At 50.4% G+C, this 20427-nt stretch overlaps 1 protein-coding gene and 1 long non-coding RNA gene across 4 annotated transcripts in view; one reads left to right on the plus strand and one right to left on the minus strand.

Moving 5' to 3' along the window:
- The first annotated feature begins 10456 nt into the window (after nt 1–10456).
- The window catches only part of NFIC (nuclear factor I C), a 90755-nt gene continuing 80784 nt past the window's right edge, over nt 10457–20427 (plus strand). The window contains exon 1 of one of the 3 annotated variants that reach the window (XM_082206472.1): nt 10457–10862. In XM_082206472.1, coding sequence (XP_082062598.1) covers nt 10860–10862 — 3 coding nt within the window. In that variant the 5' untranslated portion in view covers nt 10457–10859. Of the gene's footprint in view, nt 10863–17477; nt 17697–20427 lie in introns of those variants that run through there. The other 2 variants (XM_082206471.1, XM_082206473.1) reach the window with 2 other exon arrangements.
- LOC309523159 lies at nt 15659–17268 on the minus strand. The gene is made up of 2 exons (XR_014215270.1): nt 17148–17268; nt 15659–16337 (listed from the first exon to the last, which is right to left on the minus strand). It is a non-coding gene; the product is annotated as an uncharacterized lncRNA (long non-coding RNA).

The raw sequence follows: 20427 nt of genomic DNA on the forward strand, positions 1-20427 counted from the left end.
CAAATTGGAGCAGGAAGTTGAAAGTCCGCCGCTGTTGAAACTTGCTGGTTGGCACTTGTCATGTCTTGATTGGATTCCCAGGAAATCTGAAGGGCGATTTATAGCTTGCTTGGCACTGGCATGTGTTGCTAAATCAGACCAGGGTGTTTCAAACAAATGCACCCATTTTCACACATATCAGATCCCATGGTTAACCTATCTCCAGTCCGTCGCCTCCCTAGCCAAATTCTGCACCTCCTTTGCCGGGTGTCTGGGAAGTTAGGGGAGAAATCAAGAGACATCTACAGTGGTACCTCGGGTTAAGTACTTCATTTGTTCCGGAGGTCTGTACTTAACCTGAAACTGTTCTTAACCTGAAGCACCACTTTAGCTAATGGGGCCTCCCGCTGCCGCCACACCACCGGAGCACGATTTCTGTTCTCATCCTGAAGCAAAATTCTTAACCTGAAGCACTATTTCTGGGTTAGTGGGGTCTGTAACCTGAAGTGTATGTAACCTGAGGTACCACTGTAGTTGGGTTCCGATGTCACTGCCAAGACATTCATCATTGCCCATAGTGTTGGTGTTGACCTTTAAAGCCTTAAACAGCCTCGGCCCAGTACAATGGTACCTCGGGTTACATACGCTTCAGGTTACAGACTCCGCTAACCCAGAAATAGTACCTTGGGTTAAGAACTTTGCTTCAGGATGAGAACAGAAATTGTGCGGCGGCAGCAGGAGGCCCCATTAGCTAAAGTGGTGCCTCAGCTTAAGAACAGTTTCAGGTTAAGAACAGACCTCCGGAACGAATTAAGTACTTAACCCAAGGTACCACTGTACTGGGAAATTGCATAGCTGTCAACTTTTCCCTTTTCTTGCGAGCAATCCTATTCAGAATAAGAGAATTGCCCTTGGGGTATAAATAATATATTATTATTATTATTATTATTATTATTATTATTATTATTATTATTATTATCATCATCATCATCATCATCATCATCATCATATAGTTGTCCTTCAATGCACAGCACGCTGTAAATTTTTAAATCCCCACCATAACTTTTCCCACAATGAAAATGGGATATTGCACCCAAGCGTGCCAATTACTTTAAGGGCATGTGGACTACAAGAATATTACACAGCTCCCTGTCAGAAGACACACAAACACATGCAAAAGCAGAGTGACCCTGCAAGCCTGTATGGCTCCGTTGGTTGGAGCGTGGTGCCAACACCGAGGTCGCGGGTTCGAATCCCAAGCTTCACATTCTTGCAGCTGATCCTCAGAGTCTCTTCCCATTCTCCAATTCTACGATTCCAACCTGAAAATTAAAAAAAACCAGGGGCTGTACGGTTGGATTCCTCGGAAATTGTCTGCGGGCACTGCAAATGCCCCCCAGATTATCTCCTTAATCTCGTTACCCAACGAGATTATACACAGACACAAATGAGTGAATGGCTGGTTATTTGAGAGCAGTCGGAGATCACAATGATTTAAGGTCATGGAGGGGGAGAGAGAATAGGGATGGGGAGCTATTCCCAGCTGCTGGCGCTGGTAAGGAACGATGGCGCCAAACCAGCTGGAGGGGGCACACGAAACGGGGAACATAAAATGAATCTTCTAAAAGTCAGATAGTTGTTTATTTCCTTGACATCTGGTGGGAGGGTGTTCCACAGGGAGGGCGCCACCACCGAGAAGGCCCTCTACCTGGTTCCCTGCGACCTCATTTCTCGCAGGGAGGGAACCGCCAGAAGGCCCTCGGGAGATGGACCTCAGTGTCCAGGCTGGACGATGGGGGTGGAGACGCTCCTTCATGGATACTGGGCCATTTAGGGCTTTCAAGGTTAGCACCAACACTTTGAATTGTGCTCAGAAATGTCCTGGGAGCCAATGTAGGTCTTTCAGGACCGGTGTTATATGGTCTTGGTGGCCAGTCCCAGTCCCCAGTCTGGCTGCTGCATTCTGGATTAGTTGTAGTTTCCGGGTCACCTTCAAAGGCAGCCCCACGTAGAGCACATGGCAGTAGTCCAAGCAGGAGATAACCAGAGCATGCACTACTCCGGCCAGACAGTCTGCGGGCAGGGAGGGTCTCATCCTGCGTACCAGGTGGAGCTGCCCTGGACACAGAATTGACCTGCGCCTCCATGGACAGCTGTGAGTCCAAAATGACTCCCAGGCTGCGCACCTGGTCCTTCGGGGACACAGTCGCCCCATTCAGGACCAGGGAGTCCCCCACACCCGCCCCCCTCCTGTCCCCCAGAAACAGTCCTTCTGTCTTGTCAGGATTCGACCTCAATCTGTTAGCTGCCATCCATCCTCCAACTGCCTCACACAACAATAATTGTTGTTGTTGTTGTCCCAGCCACCACTCCCTGGGCTCTGAGTCTTCTTCCCCAGTTGTTTTCGTTCTTCTCCATCTAACCAAACCATGACATTTTGTTTCCTAAAATGACGCAAATAGTTAAATAGGCCTTCCTTGCTGCAGGGTGGGGTGGGGTGGGGACTGATGACTCACCAGGAGCTTCGTTGAGTCAGCAAAAACGCCTCTGGGAAATCTTCATTGGAACCTGGCCTGGGCTGGTAAGAACGACTTCCTTTTAGAATCATAGAATAGAATCCTAGAGTTGGAAGAGACCACAAGGGCCATCGAGTCCAACCCCCTGCCAAGCAGGAAACACCATCAGGGCACTCCTGACATATGGTTGTCAAGCCTCTGCTTAAAGACCTCCAAAGGAGGAGACTCCACCACACTCCTTGGCAGCAAATTCCACTGTCGAGCAGCTCTTACTGTCAGGAAGTTCTTCCTCATGTTTAGGTGGAATCTTCTTTCTTGTAGTCTGGATCCATTGCTCCGTGTCCGCTTCTCTGGAGCAGCAGAAAACCACCTTTCTCCCTCCTCTATGTGACCTCCTTTTATATATTTGAACATGGCTATCATATCACCCCTTAACCTCCTCTTCTCCAGGCTAAACATGCCCAGCTCCCTTAGCCGTTCCTCATAAGGCATCGTTTCCAGGCCTTTGACCATTTTGGTTGCCCTCCTCCTCCTTTAGTTTGTGTGCATTTATGTTCCACCCGAAGATGTATCTCATTGCTATGGTCTTCAAACGGGGAAGAAGTCCACAGTTGGGCACGATTCTCCCCAAGCCCTCCAGACAGCTTCGTGCAGAAGCCGTTCTTTGGCTGAGCTTCACGACATTGGCCCATTGGGATTGTTATGGAAAAATCAATGTGTGAAGGGTGCTCAGTCCCCCAGCTCATTGGACTCAGAGCCTGCGGGTCCCTGCGGAATAAAGGAAGGAGTCCAGCCCCCAACCGGAGCAAAAAGCTGTAGACCAAAGTTTATTGCGCAATAGGTTCAAAGAGCAAATTTGAACCCCGAGGATGGGGTGACAAAGAGTTTTAAAACTTCCCCATCATATCCCAGAATACAGTTCGTACAGCATCATTGCTACATCACTGACATGTCACAAAAGGGGAGGGGTTAACCTTGGCAAACATGTCCAGACAAGTCCTTGGTACAAGATTAGCACAAGCAGACATGGCAGGGCAAGACTCAGGTATAAGATGAGCATAGACAAATATGTCCTAAGTACCCACCACCCAAAAGTACAATAGAAGTTCCTTTGCATGTCTGGAGCCTGAGGCGAGTCAGGTGATGAGATTTGGTTTCCTTTGGCTAACAAGGAGCCCAGCAATTGTCACCTCTGGGAACTTCCTGGAGTCCCTTTTCAAGGGGAAAATAGCTTTGGAATGGAGGAAACTGGGAAAGGAGATGATTTTATATTCTTTTTAAAGCTAGGTAACTTCCCTGAGCTGTCAAGTTGAAAGGATACATTCAGGCATAATATTTGTAATATTTAACTTTAAAGATGTCCCCCCCCCTGTAATTTGCCTGCCCTCAGCCAGCCCACACCTGCCCGCCTCCTGCCTTACAAAAAGTCCAGGGCGTGTCATTTTCTTTCAACCGCCTCCTTCGCCTTAGTCTTGACCCAAGCAAACTGGAGCATGACGACAACCTTAAGTTTTGATGCATATAGGAAGAAAGTATGGACACTTCCTATCTAGACAGTCTTGAGAATATTTTGCTAAAGGTCCTGGGCAAAGCTAGTCATTCAGCTGTTGTTTTTTATTATCAAGAGTTGCCCATCGGGAATTTGTGTGTGTTTTTGTGTAGAACAGAGCAATCACTTCTGGGTTTTCGGCATCCGGCTTCCGAAACGTTCAAAAACCTGTGAAATTGAATCCGAGAACTGTGGTGGAGATAAAGTAGTATGGAATAACTATAATCAGCCGCAAAGTTTGGAAATTTGGAGAAACCATGGAGGGGCGAAGGGGGAGTCCGATGTTAAAGGTAAGGGTAAAGGGACCCCTGACCATTAGGTTCAGTCGTGGCTGACTCTGGGGTTGCGGCGCTCATCTCGCTTTATTGGCCAAGGGAGCCGGCGTACAGCTTCCGGGTCATGTGGCCAGCAGGACTAAGCCGCTTCTGGAGAATCAGAGCAGCGCACAGAAACAGTTTACCTTCCCGCCAGAGCGGTACCTATTTATCTACTTGCACTTTGACATGCTTTCGAACTGCTAGGTGGGCAGGAGCAGGGACTGAGCAACGGGAGCTCACCCCGGCATTGCGGGGATTCGAACTGCCGACCTTTCTGATTGGCAAGTCCTAGGCTCAGTGGTTTAACCAACAGCGCCACCCGTGTCAGTCTGATGTTAATTGACTACTAATTGGGAAGTGTTGTATTCATTTGTTTCTGGTGTTGTTTTTTAAAAAATTAGAAATATTATTTATTTAAACACACCTTTCCTTAGCTCCCAAAGGACCAACGAAAGGTCAATATCCCTCCCTTCGCAGAATGCAAGCTCCATCTAGGACAGACGGCATAGCCACTCCCTTGCCAGCTGACCTTGGGTATGGCCAATGCCATCCCAGGTTGGCACGGGGCGAAAGGGCACCGAGGACGCTTCCTCTCCCGTTCCGCTAATCTTAGGGATCAAATCAGCTTGAGCTAGGCCAGCTGCTAAGAGCCCAAATCCCCATGTGTGGTTAAAAATAGCCCTGGGGCTCAGCGTCGAGAGCCAGGCACGCCAACGGAACCTCAGATGGCATTTTAGCATTGTCTGCACCGGACACCTTGTGGTTTTTTTTTTTAATACACAGCCTGAACTTCATGTTGGCATTAGTTTGTCAAAAGCCACCTCTGTCTATCGAGTTGGCAGCAAATTTTGCCTGAGGCAGCAGCAAGCGACCTCTTTTTCTGTCGAGGGATACAAATCCTCCGGGGGTGTGGATTTTTGGAGTCAAAAGCGCCCCCCCCTTTTCTCTCTGTTTCTACCGCTGCCTTTTAAGAACACCCAGGGCCAGATTTAGGTTTGATGCGGCCCTCAGCTCCTGAAGGTAATGGGGCCCTTTCTATGTCCAGCTGTCCTTTGTCAACAACAAATTGTTGCTGTCTTTTGTGTTGAATATATACTATATGGTCATTGATGGACGTAAAGGTAAAGGTACCCCTGACCGTTAGGTCCAGTCGCAGATCATAGAATCATAGAATCATAGAGTTGGAAGAGACCACAAGGGCCATCGAGTCCAACCCCCTGCCAAGCAGGAAACACCATCAGAGCACTCCTGACATATGGTTGTCAAGCCTCTGCTTAAAGACCTCCAAAGTAGGAGACTCCACCACACTCCTTGGCAGCAAATTCCACTGTCAAACAGCTCTTACTGGCAGGAAGTTCTTCCTAATGTTTAGGTGGAATCTTCTTTCTTGTAGTTTGGATCCATTGCTCCGTGTCCGCTTCTCTGGAGCAGCAGAAAACAACCTTTCTCCCTCCTCTATGTGACATCCTTTTATATATTTGAACATGGCTATCATATCACCCCTTCACCTCCTCTTCTCCAGGCTAAACATGCCCAGCTCCCTTAGCCGTTCCTCATAAGGCATCGTTTCCAGGCCTTTGACCATTTTGGTTGCCCTCCTCTGGACACGTTCCAGTTTGTCAGTGTCCTTTGGACAGTTTGTCAGATGACTTTGGAGTTGCGGCGCTCATCTCGCTCCATAGGCTGAGGGAGCCGGCGTTTGTCCGCAGACCGTTTTTCTGGGTCAAGTGGCCAGCATGACTAAGCCGCTTCTGGCGAACCAGAGCAGCTCACGGAAACACCATTTACCTTCCCGCCAGAGCGGTACCTATTTATCTACTTGCACTTTGAATCAGAAGAGCAGGCCTTTCAGTACCACGGAGAGCACCAAGACGACAGACAAGTTGCTCTCTCTGAGAAGCTCAGTAGCCATTTTTTGGTGCTGACGGCTGTCAAGGTGGCGAGTCAAAACTGCTTAGGGACTTGATCTGGCCTGAAGCATCTGCTGCTAAGTAACCTCCCGCACACCTGCTTTCAGGCAGGGATTCAGGAGGGAACAGAAACCCTTGTTGCAGAGTTCGGATTCCATCTCTCGGTGTGTCAAATGAGTGCAGCCCTAAGGCCACAGGTGAGCCTCGGTTGCTAAGGAACTCTGCACCTGTTGTGTTCGCTCTTCAACCTGTCTCTCCCCCCTGTTCCTCGCCTTTGTTCTCTTGGCTTCCCCTGTGTTCTGGTCCCAGCTGGCATCACGCCCCGTGATCTCTGCTCCTGCCCTCGGGAACTGCCAAAGAGAACATACCAACTCTTACGAAGCCGGCCCCAGGCGAGAGAACACAATCTGCCTGTCGCCGCTCTCCCCCACACCTACAACTAGCACAGTTATATAGGGGGTAGGGGGGAGGCCTGGCGTGGCTTTGGAGAGAGGGGTTTGCCAAACAGACCTCAGCTAGGAGCAGTCAGAGGATGGAAGCACAGTGAGATTTCTGGACATCTTCTTTTGATGGGTGAGGGCAGAGCATTTGAACGTTGATGGACGAAAACCGGAATGCCTCCATTGTTTTAATTGTTTAGGACAGCGTTTCAACTAAATCATAGAGCTGAAAGGTACCTAGGGGTCATCCATCCCAACCCCCTTTGCAATGCAGGAATCTCAGCTAAAGCATCCATGAGAGATGGCCGTTCCACCTCCAATTCGCCCATATGGCTGGGTTTCGCCAGCTGCTCTGGGCGGCTCCCAACAGAATATCAAAAACACGACAAATACATCAGACGTTAAAAACTTCCCTAAACAGGCTGCCTTCAGATGTCTCCTAAAGGTCAGATAGTTGTTTATTTCCTTGACATCTGATGGGAGGGCGTTCCACAGGGCGGGCGCCACCACCAAGAAGGCCCTCTGCCTGGTTCCCTGTAACCTCGCTTCTTGCAGTGTCCGGGCTGGATGATGGGGGTGGAGACGCTCCTTCAGGTATACTGGGCCGTTTAGGGTTTTCAAGGTCAGCACCAACACTTTGAATTGTGCTCGGAAACGTACTGGGAGCCAGTGCAGGTCTTTCAAGACCGGTGTTATATGGTCTCAGTGGCCGCTCCCAGTCACCAGTCTAGCTGCCGCATTCTGGATTAGTTGCAGTTTCCGGGTCACCTTCAAAGGGAGCCCCACGGAGAGTGCATGGCAGTAGTCCAAGCGGGAGATAACTAGAGCATGCACCACTCTGGCCAGCCAGTCCTTCTGTCTTGTCAGGATTCAACCTCAATCTGTTAGCTGCCATCCATCCTCCAACTGCCTCCAGACACTCACACCAGACCTTCACCGCCTTCATGTACCACTGTAGTGGTCGCTCAGTGTGGGATGAGCTGTGGTCTCTGCGCCCGGATTTGCCAGCTTCCTGGAAGCTGCTTTTGGGAGACATACCTTGGCCCTCGTGTGCCAGGATAGATCACGTGTTGTCAACGAGTGCAAATCAAGCTTGGGCGCTATGCTTGTGTGTGTTTTTTAAACGGTGGACTCGCCAGAGGTGGTTTGAGGGTTGCAAAGGCCGGCTTGCTTGCATTGTGGCCAGGCCAAAGATCTTTCACTTACCATCAAAATAAACCCCTAGCCAAATGTGGGCAACCTTTGTGGTGTGGGTATGCGTGCCTAGACGTGTGTGTCTCTCTGTGTGTACATAAGTGAGAGAATGGGAGAGAGGGATTAAAATTAGCTTGTAAAAAAATCTAACGTGATTGTGTCGAGATTTCTGCTTCCCATGCGGCAGGGCGGGTGACGCTTTGAAGGATAACCACGTAGGTTTTTTAGCTGAGGCCAGCAATTTGAAAGTTCATGTTAAGTGGTTTGTGTCACCATAAATAAAACTGAAACTCTCCCTCCCTCCAGCCTTCCCTCCTCCTCCTTCTCTGCGTGGTTATTTTTTTAAACAAGGCCTTTCCCCCCAGACTGATCAGTGCGCAGGCCGTTCCGTTTCAATTGAGATGCAAACTGGTTACCGAAATGATAAATATTTGCCCCTCTCGGTTTGCAAGGTTTTATTTATGTTGCTTCTCCTGCAACGTTGCTCCTTTTGGGGGAGGGAAGAATTCATCTCCAGCTAATTATTTTATTTTATTTTATTTATTATCTGTATAGGATGTGGCATAGTGGCTAGAGTGATGGACTAAGACCTCAGAGACCGGGATTCAAATCTCCGTAGGGCATGAAGTTTACTGGGTTGCCAGTAAAATCACTGCCTCCTCAGTCCTCACCTCACAGGGTTGTTGTGGGGACTGAGGAGGAAAACCCACCTCGAGTTCTTTGGAGGAAAAAGGTGAAAGACAATAAATATTTCATGGCTAAGTGGGAATTTGAACCCTGGTCTCTGAGGTCTTAGTCCAACACTCTAACCCAAGGGTCAGCAAACTTTTTCAGCAGGGGGCCGGTCCAGCGTCCCTCAGACCTTGTGGGGGACCAGACTATATTTTGAAAAAAAAATATGAACGAATTCCTATGCCCCACAAATAACCCAGAGATGCATTTTATATAAAAGCACACTTTCTGCTCATGTAAAAACACCAGACAGGCCCCACAAATAACCCAGAGATGCATTTTAAATAAAGGGACACGTTTTACTCATGTAAAAACACGCTGATTCCCGGACTGTCTGTGAGCCGGATTTAGAAGGCGATTGGGCCAGATCCGGCCCCCGGGTCTTAGTTTGCCTACCCATGGCCTAGGGCTTGCCGATCAGGACATCGATGGTTCGAATCCCCGCGTTGCTCGGTCCCTGCTCCTGCCACCCTAGCAGTTCTGGACTGGCTACCTGTCTGGCACTCAGGTATCAGGAGGCCAGGAATTATCACTCAGGCAGAGGGGCTGCTGAGGAGCTGAGCTCACCTGTCTATATGAATTTCTGAAGTTTTCTAGTGAGCCAGTACATAGATCATTAATCAGTGAATACTTAATTTGGTATGGTGCAGCAAAGGCCCTTGGAATAGATAGGAAGAAACTGCGATGAAGTGTTTTGTGGGGACAAATCACAAAAGTCACAAAAGCGATTGTGCTGATTTTGGTAGTGGGCTGCATGTGCATCATATCTGCTGGAGGGGCAACCCCCCCAACCTATATATAAATTCCTGCAACACTTTACTTTGGCGGGGGGGCTAAGAGAGTGGGGCCCTAAGCTAGAGCTTGTTTAGCTTATTATACGTCAATCCGGCCTTATCAAACCTCCTTGTTCCACCTTTGGAAGCTAGAGGAAGAAATAGCGAGGGGGGGTAACTCGAGGGAGATTCTCTCAAATGCCACCTCCCTCTCCCTCTCTCGCATCCTGGCGCTGCCAGACTCCTCAAAGCCCCCCCCCCTAGCCACGCGAGAAAGGGGCGGAGCCAGGGGCGGAGCCTAGCAGCTCAGGCAGGGAGGAGGGAGAGCGCGCGCGCGCAAGAGAGAGGGAGGTCGGTCATGGGTGCCGCCGCCGCCGCCGTTGCTGGAGCCCTGCTCACCCAGGGAGGGAGCGGGTAGATGTGAGGGTTCCCCCTGCCAGCCTGCCAGCCAGCCAGCTACCCATCCAGTCCCCCCGCCCTCCTCACTCTCTCCGGATTTTCTTTGCAAAAAGCGAAAGGGATCTTGCCGATGCTGCGCCTGCTATTTTATTTCCCAACCCTGCCCCCAAATCTTGTTTTGATAAAAACACGAGGTTTGAACCAGGAAGCTAGCTATATATATAATCATAAGCAACAAAAAGAGAGAGCTTCTGATTCTTTTATTATTATTATTATTATTATTATTATTATTATTATTATTATTATTATTATTAGCAGTAGTCTTTTTAAATCTCCGCGCCCCCAGTGTGGCGTCCCATGAAAAGTGAGGTCTCTCTCTCCTTTCTCTCCCCCCCCCCGCGAGACATTATTTTTTTACTGCTGCCCCGTCTCACCCGCTTCCACCGCGCTCCCCCCTTTATTAAGAACCCCCTCTGTGTGACTCTCTAGAGTTAACAACCACCAAGTCCTCAGCACCCCCCCCTCCCCTGTCTTCACAACCCAGGAAGGATTTTGGTGTGTGTATGTGTGTGTGCCGATGTGACCTAGCAACTAAATAACCCCCGGATTATTATTTTCAAAAAATTATTTTACCAAAAAGAGAGAGAGAGAGAGTGAGGAGGGGGGCGAGAAACCATCACCTCTCCTACTTCACTGCCATCTAGGAAGGGCTAGGGCGCAGCGGGTTATCCTGAGCTGGGACCTTAAAAGATGCTGTCGACCCAGCCACGGAAGGCGCCTGGACAGAACTGACCCGACGCTGAAGGGAACGAAGATCTGGCCCCGCTTTTCGGGTTGTTGTTGCTATTATTTTTCCTCTCTCTCCGGGGAGGAGGTGAGGTGGTTCCCTTCCCTTCGCCCTCCGCAAATTAAAAACAACAACAACAACAACAACTTGGTGGGACCTTAAAAATAAATAAATAAGCCCCTTCTCTCTCTGCCGCTGGCCGCCACCTTAGTTTCCTGTTGGCATTCAGCCGCTCTGCCGCCCTGGTCAATTTCGCTTGGGTGATGGTAAGTTTTTCGCGTCAGTTTCCAAATCCTTTTTTTAAATAATAATAATAATATTTCCCCCCCCCCCACACACACACCGATTTCCTTGGTGGGGTGTGGCGGAGGAGCGGGTGGGTGGGCAGGATAAGTTGATGGAGGTGGGGTTTGTGGGGGGGAGAGAGAGAAAGTCCGAGGCAGGTGGGCTTGGGGGGGGAAATAGGGTGCTGGCGGTGGGGGGGAGGGGAGAGCCTTGTTAGAATCAAAACAGAAAGGATCTTGGCACGACCAGGGTGGTTGGAAAAAGACCCGGGGGGTGGCGGCGGCATTTTACTCTGAGTGTTTGGGGATGCCCCGTTCCGGAAAGAGCGCGCCCCTATTCGCAAAGCCCCCGTCGCGTTTTGCCGTAGTGCCTTGCCTAGATGAAGACCACCCCCCACCCCTCCTTGGTGCAAAGTGTCAGAGTTTCAGGGGGGGGGGACTGGTGCGCAGAGGTGGAGAATGCAAAGCGCTATGAAGTCTGCGGAGTGTCCTACCTCTCCAAACCCGGTGCGCTTTTACGCATGGAATTGGGGAGGGGGGAGAATGCGTAAGAATCTGCGATGGAGGAGGAGGAGGGGAGAGAGAGACGGGGGAGTGTGTGTGGCAACCATCTCTCTCCCTCCCTTCCCTCCCCCCCCCACCCTCTCTCTTTCTCTTGGCAGCTAGCTCAGCAAACGGTAGATGTAGCGGAAAATGGCCGCTCTGGCGAAGGGGGCGGAGGAGGAAGGGAAGGGATCTGAACTTGAACATGACGCCTAGCGGAGAGCAGGAGGGACCCGGAGAGAGGGAGAGGGAGACGCCGGGGCTTCTCTGGGCGCCGCTAACTGCTGCCTTTGGCCCCGATCCAGCTCTCGAGCTGAAGAGGGGGCCCCTCCCTTTCCCCTCCAACCTTGGAAAGATCTCCCTCTCTCCAACGCCCTCCCCTTTCTCTCTCCATTCTGCGCGTAAAAATTAACTGTCTCTCTCTCTCTCTGGCTAAGTGAGCTGGGCCCTGCGGCAGACTCGGCGAAGGCCGCTTCGTCAGCAGTAAGATCTTGAGCTCTGCGGAGCCCAAGGTGGACGGGAGAGGGAGAAAGGCGCGCGCACGCGTGTGCACACACACACACAGACACACACACCGACTGGGCTGCAGCCTTTGCAGCAGCAGACCCGCTCCGCCCGCCCCGCACGGGAAAAGGAGAAGAGAAAAAAAAATCTTCCTCGCTCTAACCTTTACCCTCCTCCGTCCATTTTCCTCCGCACACCCAACTGCAAGCCGGGTTCAATTCTAAAAATAGATCTCTTTTAAGTGCGGCGATCTATCCTTGGGAAGCCAAGTCGCAGCGAGTTCAAAGGGGAGATTTTTCCTCGCCTCTCCCCTCCCCACTTCGCGCCGGCTGGTAATTCCGCAGGGAGCCTTCGATCGAAGAGAACGATCGCTCGATTAATCGATGGCGATCGGTTTCTGTACCCCCGCGCGTCCCGCGCCTTCCTAGGATGAGCTCCGGGCTCCCCAGGCGACCCTCTCGCGCGTTTACTCTAAAGTAAAGCTCTGTGGAACTCAACGGGACTCACAGTCTCATAGGTAAAAGCGTGCCACCGCCGGGGGGGCACTTCGTACGAGTCTTCAGCTGTTTCGCTCGGGAACAAAAGCTCCATTGCTGTCCTTGGGAGCTTACACCCGAGTAAACACGTGCTAGACGGATTTGCCCTGCAGGGCCGCTGCCAACTTTAAGGTGGCTTTGCTCAGTATTAAGCCGGCGGGCTGCTCAGAAGTCGGCGGTTCTGCACCTATCTACCTGGAAGTAAGCCCCACGGGGCTTACTCATGAGTAGGAACTATAGGATTCCTTGTAGGGCCTACTCCCAGGCTAAAGTTCCAAGCCAGCGGGGCTTCCTCGCGAGTAAACCTGCCTTTTGTCCTGAGTCAGGAAGTTTTTAAACGGGATGAGCAACGGTCTTGTAGAAGCTTGGAGGAATATATATATATATATTTAAAGGTCACGATCCTCATTCGCTTACCTGGAAACCTCATGGAACTGAATGGGGCTTGCTTCTGAGCAGACACGCTTAGGATCGGGGCGGGGGGGGGAGAGAACGCCGTGAAGTTTGCGAAGGGGAAAAGTGCCGCAGTTGGTCCGAATGCTTTCCTTCCGTCGCCCCCTCTTCCAATCGCACCTCACCCCCCCAAAAAAAAACTCATCCCAAATTCTTTGACTTTGAAAGAAATCTGGAATTTTACGTGGCTGTTCCCGACAGCCGAATAATAATAATAATAATCCCCGCGCGCCGTGACTTGGCTAAGCAGTGAAACTCGCGTGTCAACTCCCAAACTTTTAAGAATCCGGATTGCGTGTAACACCCTCCCCCCCCAAAAAAAAAAATCGGAGTAAGAGAGAAGTGAAACGGGAGGGGGAGCAGAAGAAGGATGGAGGCTCCCATTAGTGATATAGACTTGGCTTTTGGAGTGGGGGCTAAACGCCAGCTGACGCCAAAAAAATAAAATACTTCGTCGTTTGCCTTGTGGAGCAATAATAATTGTAGGAGCTTATAGCGGGAGGATGTAGAAAAATGTTGGAATGAACGTATGAATCACAGCCCTCTCCTTCCAAAGCAAACACACCACTCGAAGAAACATTCCAGACAAACCACCCACCTCAATTAATAGATATAGCGAATTATCGGCATGTTTGATCGTTCACGTAAACAGTGGTTGTCTGAATGCAAGTCTGCATCTCAGTAAATGGCCCGTGAGGTGATAGGTCTCTGGTTCGGGGCCCTGCCTCTACAAGACTGGAAAGCGGGGCGCCTCATACAGCTGAAGATCGCCCATGCCCCCAAAATAAAATAACATAAATCCCTGCAGATAGAAATCTAGTTCCACAGGGACAGCCCTGTCTGTCAGTTTGGCGGAGCCAGAGGCCTTGCAGCGGCCGGAGGCAGTGATTTCCTAGTTTCCCTCTTCCCCTTACCTTCCCCCGACCGCAGAATTATGGCTAAATTCTTAATGAAAGGCTACTGTATAAATCATTCTTTCATATATGGCAGTCCTGTCAACAGAGTCGAAAGTCCAGCCCTGCGGATAAAACACCAACAACTTGATATTTCAGGGCTATACGTCCCTTTTCATAATGAGAGAGAGAACTGTTTAAATTAACCAGGAATATTTTTTTTTTTACGCTTCTTCCGCGCAGCTATTCAATTGCGCCATTAGAAAGTTCGCCGCTCCTCCAGCAAGCCGCTAGTCCTCATTGTGACCTCATTTTACGCTTCCTATTCATCCTCCTCCTTATTTTGCGCCGGTTTCAGAAGTAAACAGGACCGGAACCAATACCTCCGGGCGGATCCTTAACTTCCCAGGAGAGGCAGCGAACTCGCCACGTTTTGGGGAGTTCCCAAACCTCAGCCTTCCTTCAGAAGCCGACCTCAAGTCAGAAATCATGCGCCCTTTTCATGCGTAAAAGAGAGCCGGGTTATGGTTCCATTTCTACAGAAACTCACACCCCTTTTAAAAAAAATAAAAACCCTTCCCCTTTCGCCCTTCTTTTTATTTTATTCTGCTTCAACTGCAGGCCATGTCCGGAACAAGAGCTTTGTGGTTCCGAGAAAGTTTGGGAGCCGAGTTAATTTTTCTTCTCCAAACGCCTGGCAGAAAGGGAGCTGGGCCCCGTTATCTCTTTTCGGGGGATTGGGGAAGGAAATGCCAACCTCTATCCAGCCCTCCTCCGGGGTTTTTTGAGGTGGTTTTTGTTGTGTTGTGTTTTTTGACACCCCCCCCCCCTTGCAAATAAGGAGGTGAAGTTGGCAAAGGAAACATATAGGTCTTGTGAAATCTGCAAGTGGCGAAGGGGAAAGCAGGAGATGGGAGGTGTGGGGTTATGTCAATCGCACTTCTTTCGGGGATTGCGCCCTGGTGTGTGTGGTGTGTTGTGTTGTGTTGTGTGTGTGTGTATGTGTGTGTGTGTTGGTTTGGGACACACAGACACTCTCTCTCTCTCTCTCTCTCTCTCTCTCTCACACACACACACACACACACACACATGGTTTGGGACACACAGACTCTCTCCCTCTCTCTCTTTCACACACACACACACACACACACACAGAGAGAGAGAGAGAGAGAGAGAGAGGGAGAGAGAGAGTACCACCTTGACCCTGCGACCCCGGGTGCCATGCAGCGCGCATGGCCCTGGCGCCGAAATTTGTGGGTACCTTGCCCCTTCATGGGGAATTTTGTGGGCGCTCGGGGGTACCCAGAAGGTTAGCTCTTGCGCTGTGGTGAGTATTCCTAGCCGGTCTCTGAGAAATCTCCCTTTGTGATGTTCTCGACCCTTTGTAGACAGAACTCCCTTTCCAAAAGAATAGGGGGGTCCCCTTGTTTGTTTATTTTTTTTGTAGGGGGTGTCTCCCCTTGTCGTTTGTCTCGCTCGCTTGCTCGGCCGCTTTGCAGCATCTGCTAAAAGTGGTTTTCCAGGGAGCGAATCATTTCGCTTTCTGTTGGGGTTGGGTCTGGACAGATCTCCAAAATCCATGGACGCCGCCTCCCATCCCACAGTCCCTAATTACACGGCCTGCCCCCCCCCCCAATCCACCAACAAGGCAATTCTGTGGGTGCCTACTCGGAAGTAAAGCCCCATTGAATTCAACGGGGGAAGGCTTACTCTCAAGCATATAAGCAGCTGAAGGCCCCATTGAACTTAATGCACTCCTGAGCAGTTGGCCTGAAAGGCCGCGATCCTGCGCACATCTCCCTTACCTGGAAGTAAGGCCGGCGAGACTTCGGCGCAAACATGCCCCGCGTTATGTTGAGAAACACCCTGGTTTTATTGTTACTGTTACCAGAATCAACAGCCTGCTGTTACATTAGCTTACCAAAATAAGATTTTTGTTGACGCTGGGGCGGGGGCAGAAGGGAATAGAAGTTAGGAGAGAGTTGTGACTTCTTTCCGAGAGCTAAAGACTGGGCTGGGGGCGTTGGAGGAGAGAAAAACTACTTTTAAGTTTGGAATTCCCTCCTCTTCAGATGATAGGTGTTTGTATACAAGCGCCCTTTCAGGAGGGAAGGCAGTTGTGCGTTGCTCAGCCCTGACTTAGGAGACTTTGGGTACGCGCGCGTGTTTCGCTTCGCAAGGTGCGTGCGGAAGGTCGGTGGCAATAATGGGATTTTTTTAAAAGGCGAGAGTGCTCCAGAATATGAGGCGGCTTCGTTTATTCCTCTCGAATCCCATTTTCCTCGCGTAAGGTGCGCGCAGTGGGTATTTCCTGAGCTGAAAGCCTTGGAGACGCGATTCCTGCAACGCGTCGTTCCCCTGTTCCGGCGATTCTCACCCGGATCTAGAGGACTGCTGAGTCCAGCCAAGTTCTACTCGGAAGTAGAGCCTCTCAAAGGAATGCGGAGGTCCTCTTCTCTCGGTGGGAGTAACGCCGGGCACGCCTCACGCACCCCTTTCTCGGAGGAGTTGATTCTGATTTCTAAACTCTCCAAAAAAAACCCCCCAAACACTCGGAGAAACAGCTGAGTTTATTTTTGGGGAGTTTAGCTGTAAGGATCTATGCAAATCCAGATGATTTTAAAAAAGCAAACACCTTTCTCTCACTCCAAAATTTGCCCTTTTATTTCAAATCCCCTCCCAGAGGGATCATATGGGAGTTTTCTCCACCCACCGAAATGGATATTTCGCTGATTATTATTATTATTATTATTATTATTATTATTATTATTATTATCATCATCATCATCATCATCATCATCATCATCATCTTAGGCCTGTTTGCTCCACGCCTTATAAAAATTCCCAAGTCTGCATCTCAGCTTTTTCTTTAAAGTGGTTTTTTTTTGGGGGGGGGGTAAACTCCATCTCTTCCCCTCGGTTCTTCCCTTCCCTAGGATGTTAGTACAGCATTTATGGATTATTATTATTTTTAAATCATATTATTTTTAGCTCCCTCCCTGGTTGTGAACCTATCCCCCCTTTTTAAAGCCCATAAATAAATAATTTTATTTTTTATAAAAAAATAATGTGGACCTTTCCTCTTTTCCCGGGGACGTTGCCGGAGTCGCATACGATCTCCTTTCATTATATATATTTTTAAATCGCCTGCGTAAAGGCGCGATCTTTGGGCACGTCTCCTCGCGAGGAGGAAGGCGCTCCCACCCTCCAGCCCCGGAGTTCGACACGACCTTTGCTCCTAGCTAAAAAGTGGGTGCGGGATCGCAGCCTTCGGGGGCTTTCGTGCCGGCAGCTGTGATCCCCTACTTTCCTTCCTTCCTTCCTACCTACCTACCTACCTATTATTATCGCTGTGAATTGCCATCCCAGCTTTCCACCTTTTCTCGAAAAGCGACGCGTTAACTTTTTACCAAAGCGCATTGCATGCACGCGCCCTGTGCGCGCTACGCGTACGGTTGGATACGATTGCAGCCACCCTTCCTAATTTATTTATTTTTTAAAAAGTTGGATTTATATATATATAATGCTTCTCTTTCGGAGGGTTAGGCGTGCTTTCCTCTCTCTCTCTCTCTCTCTCTCCCCCCCCCCCCACGCTCTCCCTGGTCCCACCCCCTCCCCTCGGACACCCTCCCCCTCGCCGTCTCCTCCCCTCCCCCCCCCCGCACCGATCCATCGCCGGGAAAGAGAGAGTGAGAGTGGATGTTGGAGAGAGGGAGAGTGTGAGAGGGGGGAAACTGTTCCAGCCTCCGAAATGACTCAGTAACTTTTACGCTTGGAGCTGCTTTCTCAAACCTCTCTCTCCTCCCCCCCCTCAAAAAAAACCCCTCCTCAACGGTTTACTCCGCGACAGCTTGGAGATGTATTCTTCACCTCTCTGCCTCGCCCAGGTAATTAAGGCCTCTTTCCTCCCCCCCCCCTTTTACCAGAGATCTCCTTTCCACCCCCTCTCCTTCCTTCCTTCCTTCCTTCCTTCCTTCCTTTTTGCATTGCTAATTTGTATCATTTTTTGGGGGGGTGGAATTGAAATCTGTTTCCTCTTCGCAGCTCGGTTCCTTTCACCCACCGCCCCCCTCTCAAAATCCTTTCTCTCCACCCCAACCCCCGGAGAAAAAGAGTTTTGTCCATTGCAGAAAATGCGTGGCGGGGCTGCGGGCTTGTGGCGCGCGCGCGCGCGCGCGGGGGGGGTGGTTGGAGAGAGAGAAAGCGGTCTGTGCAATCGTCCGCCTCGGAGTCAGTTGAGCTTTGCAAAAGGCGCCCGATTTCTGTCAAACACCCCCCCCTTTCCCCACTTTGCAGGTCGATTGCAATAAGTTTCTATTTCCATCCTACCCTCCTAATCCACCACTCCCCCCCCCCCGGAAAAAAACACCACCCTCCTTCCCTCCTGGTTGTTGTGTTTTGAGCCGAACTGCTGGCTTTTAGCAATCCACGAGTCTGGATCAGTATGAGATGTGGGGAGAAGGGCACCCGCCCCTAATCTCTACTCCATAGGCAGCGTGGGCTGGTGGTCTTGTGACCACAAAAACACCCTCTTTTTCCACACTTGTGTGTGGAGTGGGTGGCTAGGGTTGGTGTAGGAGAGGAGAGGCATAATATCAACTGTTTCCCCAACTATGCACCAAGTTCTGATAAGTTGGCAAAGAGAGAGGGGTGTATGTGTGTCTGAGAGAGAGCATTTTTGCAAGAATGCCGAGCGCGTGAGTCCCAGTGTGCCGGAGTTTGCAAGGCTATTCCATGCCAGCGTGCGTAGGGGTTGATTCAGTGTGCACACCGCCGTGGGTTTGTAAGTATCGGCGAGCCATTGAGTGCCCCAGAGGTCTCGAAATCCACCCCAGTGTGCCGGAGCGAGTGTGCAAATGCGCCATGCGCTGCTGCCATAGGCATGGCATGGAAAGATATGAACCTGCACACATGGAAGTGAGAACGCTCGTGTGTGCCAGACGAGGCGGCGTGCAACAGCTCGGGCGTGCGAGTGTGCAAATGTGCCATGCGCTGGTGCCATAGGCCCAGTGGCGTAGCGTGGGGGGTGCAGGGGGGCCGGCCGCACCGGGCGCAACATCTGGGGGTTAGGGTTAGGGGGCGCAAATCCACGGGTTAGGGGGCACAAATTACTTGCCTTGCCCCGGGTGCTGACAACCCACGCTACGCCACTGCATAGGCCCCACATTCCTCCCTCCATAGAAGGATGTGCACAGGAAACTGGGCACATGGAAGTGAGAACGCTTAAGTGTGCCAGACTAGAGAGAGGTGGCGTGCAAGAACACGGCAGTCTGGCGCACGTGTCGCCCAGACGATAGTGTCCACGCAGGGCCCTCGTGCAAAGGCTGCGCTTCGTGCAAGCGTGCAAGCGTGTGGGAAACAGCTGATTGCGAGCGAGGGGTGTGTGTTTGTTTGTGTGTGTGTGTGGCTTCCTTCCTGTGCCTACCCCCCACATGCCTGTGGCATCGATGTGCGTCGGCCACCGATCTGCAACGACACTGTTGCAGCACGAGGCATGAAATATTCACATGCCATGCTGTATATTTCATGGGGAAAGTCGCTGGTCGGGTTTTCCAGGCGTCATCAGAGCAAGCGCAGTTTTTTACGTTCCTGTTAATTTTCGGAGGGGTCCCTTTGCTTAGTTGTGAACACATCTGGGTCTCCCCACAAACCTGTGGTGCCCTCGTTGTGTTGCCAGTCACGGGATGTTGTGTGTTTTTCCTCGGCTGTTTGTGTTCCCTCTGTGTGTGTCAAAATCCACTGTGGGTTGCAGGTCTCCCTTTGGAAAGGACACATTGTTCGCCCTTCCCTCAACGTGGCCAGCTATAAAGTCTTTTCCCCGCATGCGAGTTTTCCTTAGCGGCGAAGCGTTGCCTTATAGTGCCCGGGGCCTGATATTATTGCGGGCTCCTTCCGACTTTTGCAGCGTAATTCTCTGCTTTCACGTCCCCTCCAGCGGGGCAGCCTCCACTCCCTCCATCCCTGATCGATTCTTGATATTTTATTTTAATTATTGAACACCCGGCCTCTCATGTAACGACTTCCTTGCTGCAAACTAAAGGGTGATTCTTCTGACAAGTAACTCCTAAACAAAGTGGCGTCTCGCAAGATCCTAGACATCCTTTTCTATCAAGGGCATGGATTTTATTTTATTTCTAAGTGCATTTGTTGTGTGTGGGAGAGGGGAACAAACTGATAGCAAACTCAAGGATTTTTTCTGCAGCGGGGAGAATTTGAATTAGGCCGCCCCCAAAACAGAGAGAGGCGTTTAGAACAGACAAGGCCCGTGTTGATACAAGCTGGCCTGAGCTTTTCATAGTAGATGTGCAAAGATGTGGCCCAGCCAAGTCAAAATTTGGCCCAGTTTCAATATTCTGTTATCAGAATTCTGGACTCCCTCTTTTTTTAAAAAAACCCTGTTTTTGAAAGCTTTGAGACTTAAATCTTCCCATAGCTTGTAAATCCTTTTTACTAGTTTTTTTAAAAAACAGCCTGGGGTTCAAAGTCCTGTCCCTGAGATCGAATAAAATGCCTGGCTTTCCGAGTTTCAGAATAGAAAAAGTGAAAAATCTTGACTTAGATCTTCACCTTGGATCAAACACGTGTGATCCTCTGTCAAATATCAGCCAGTAGTTTCAA

Source organism: Podarcis vaucheri (assembly GCF_965113315.1).
Source record: "Podarcis vaucheri genome assembly, chromosome: 18".
NCBI lineage: Eukaryota > Metazoa > Chordata > Lepidosauria > Squamata > Lacertidae > Podarcis > Podarcis vaucheri.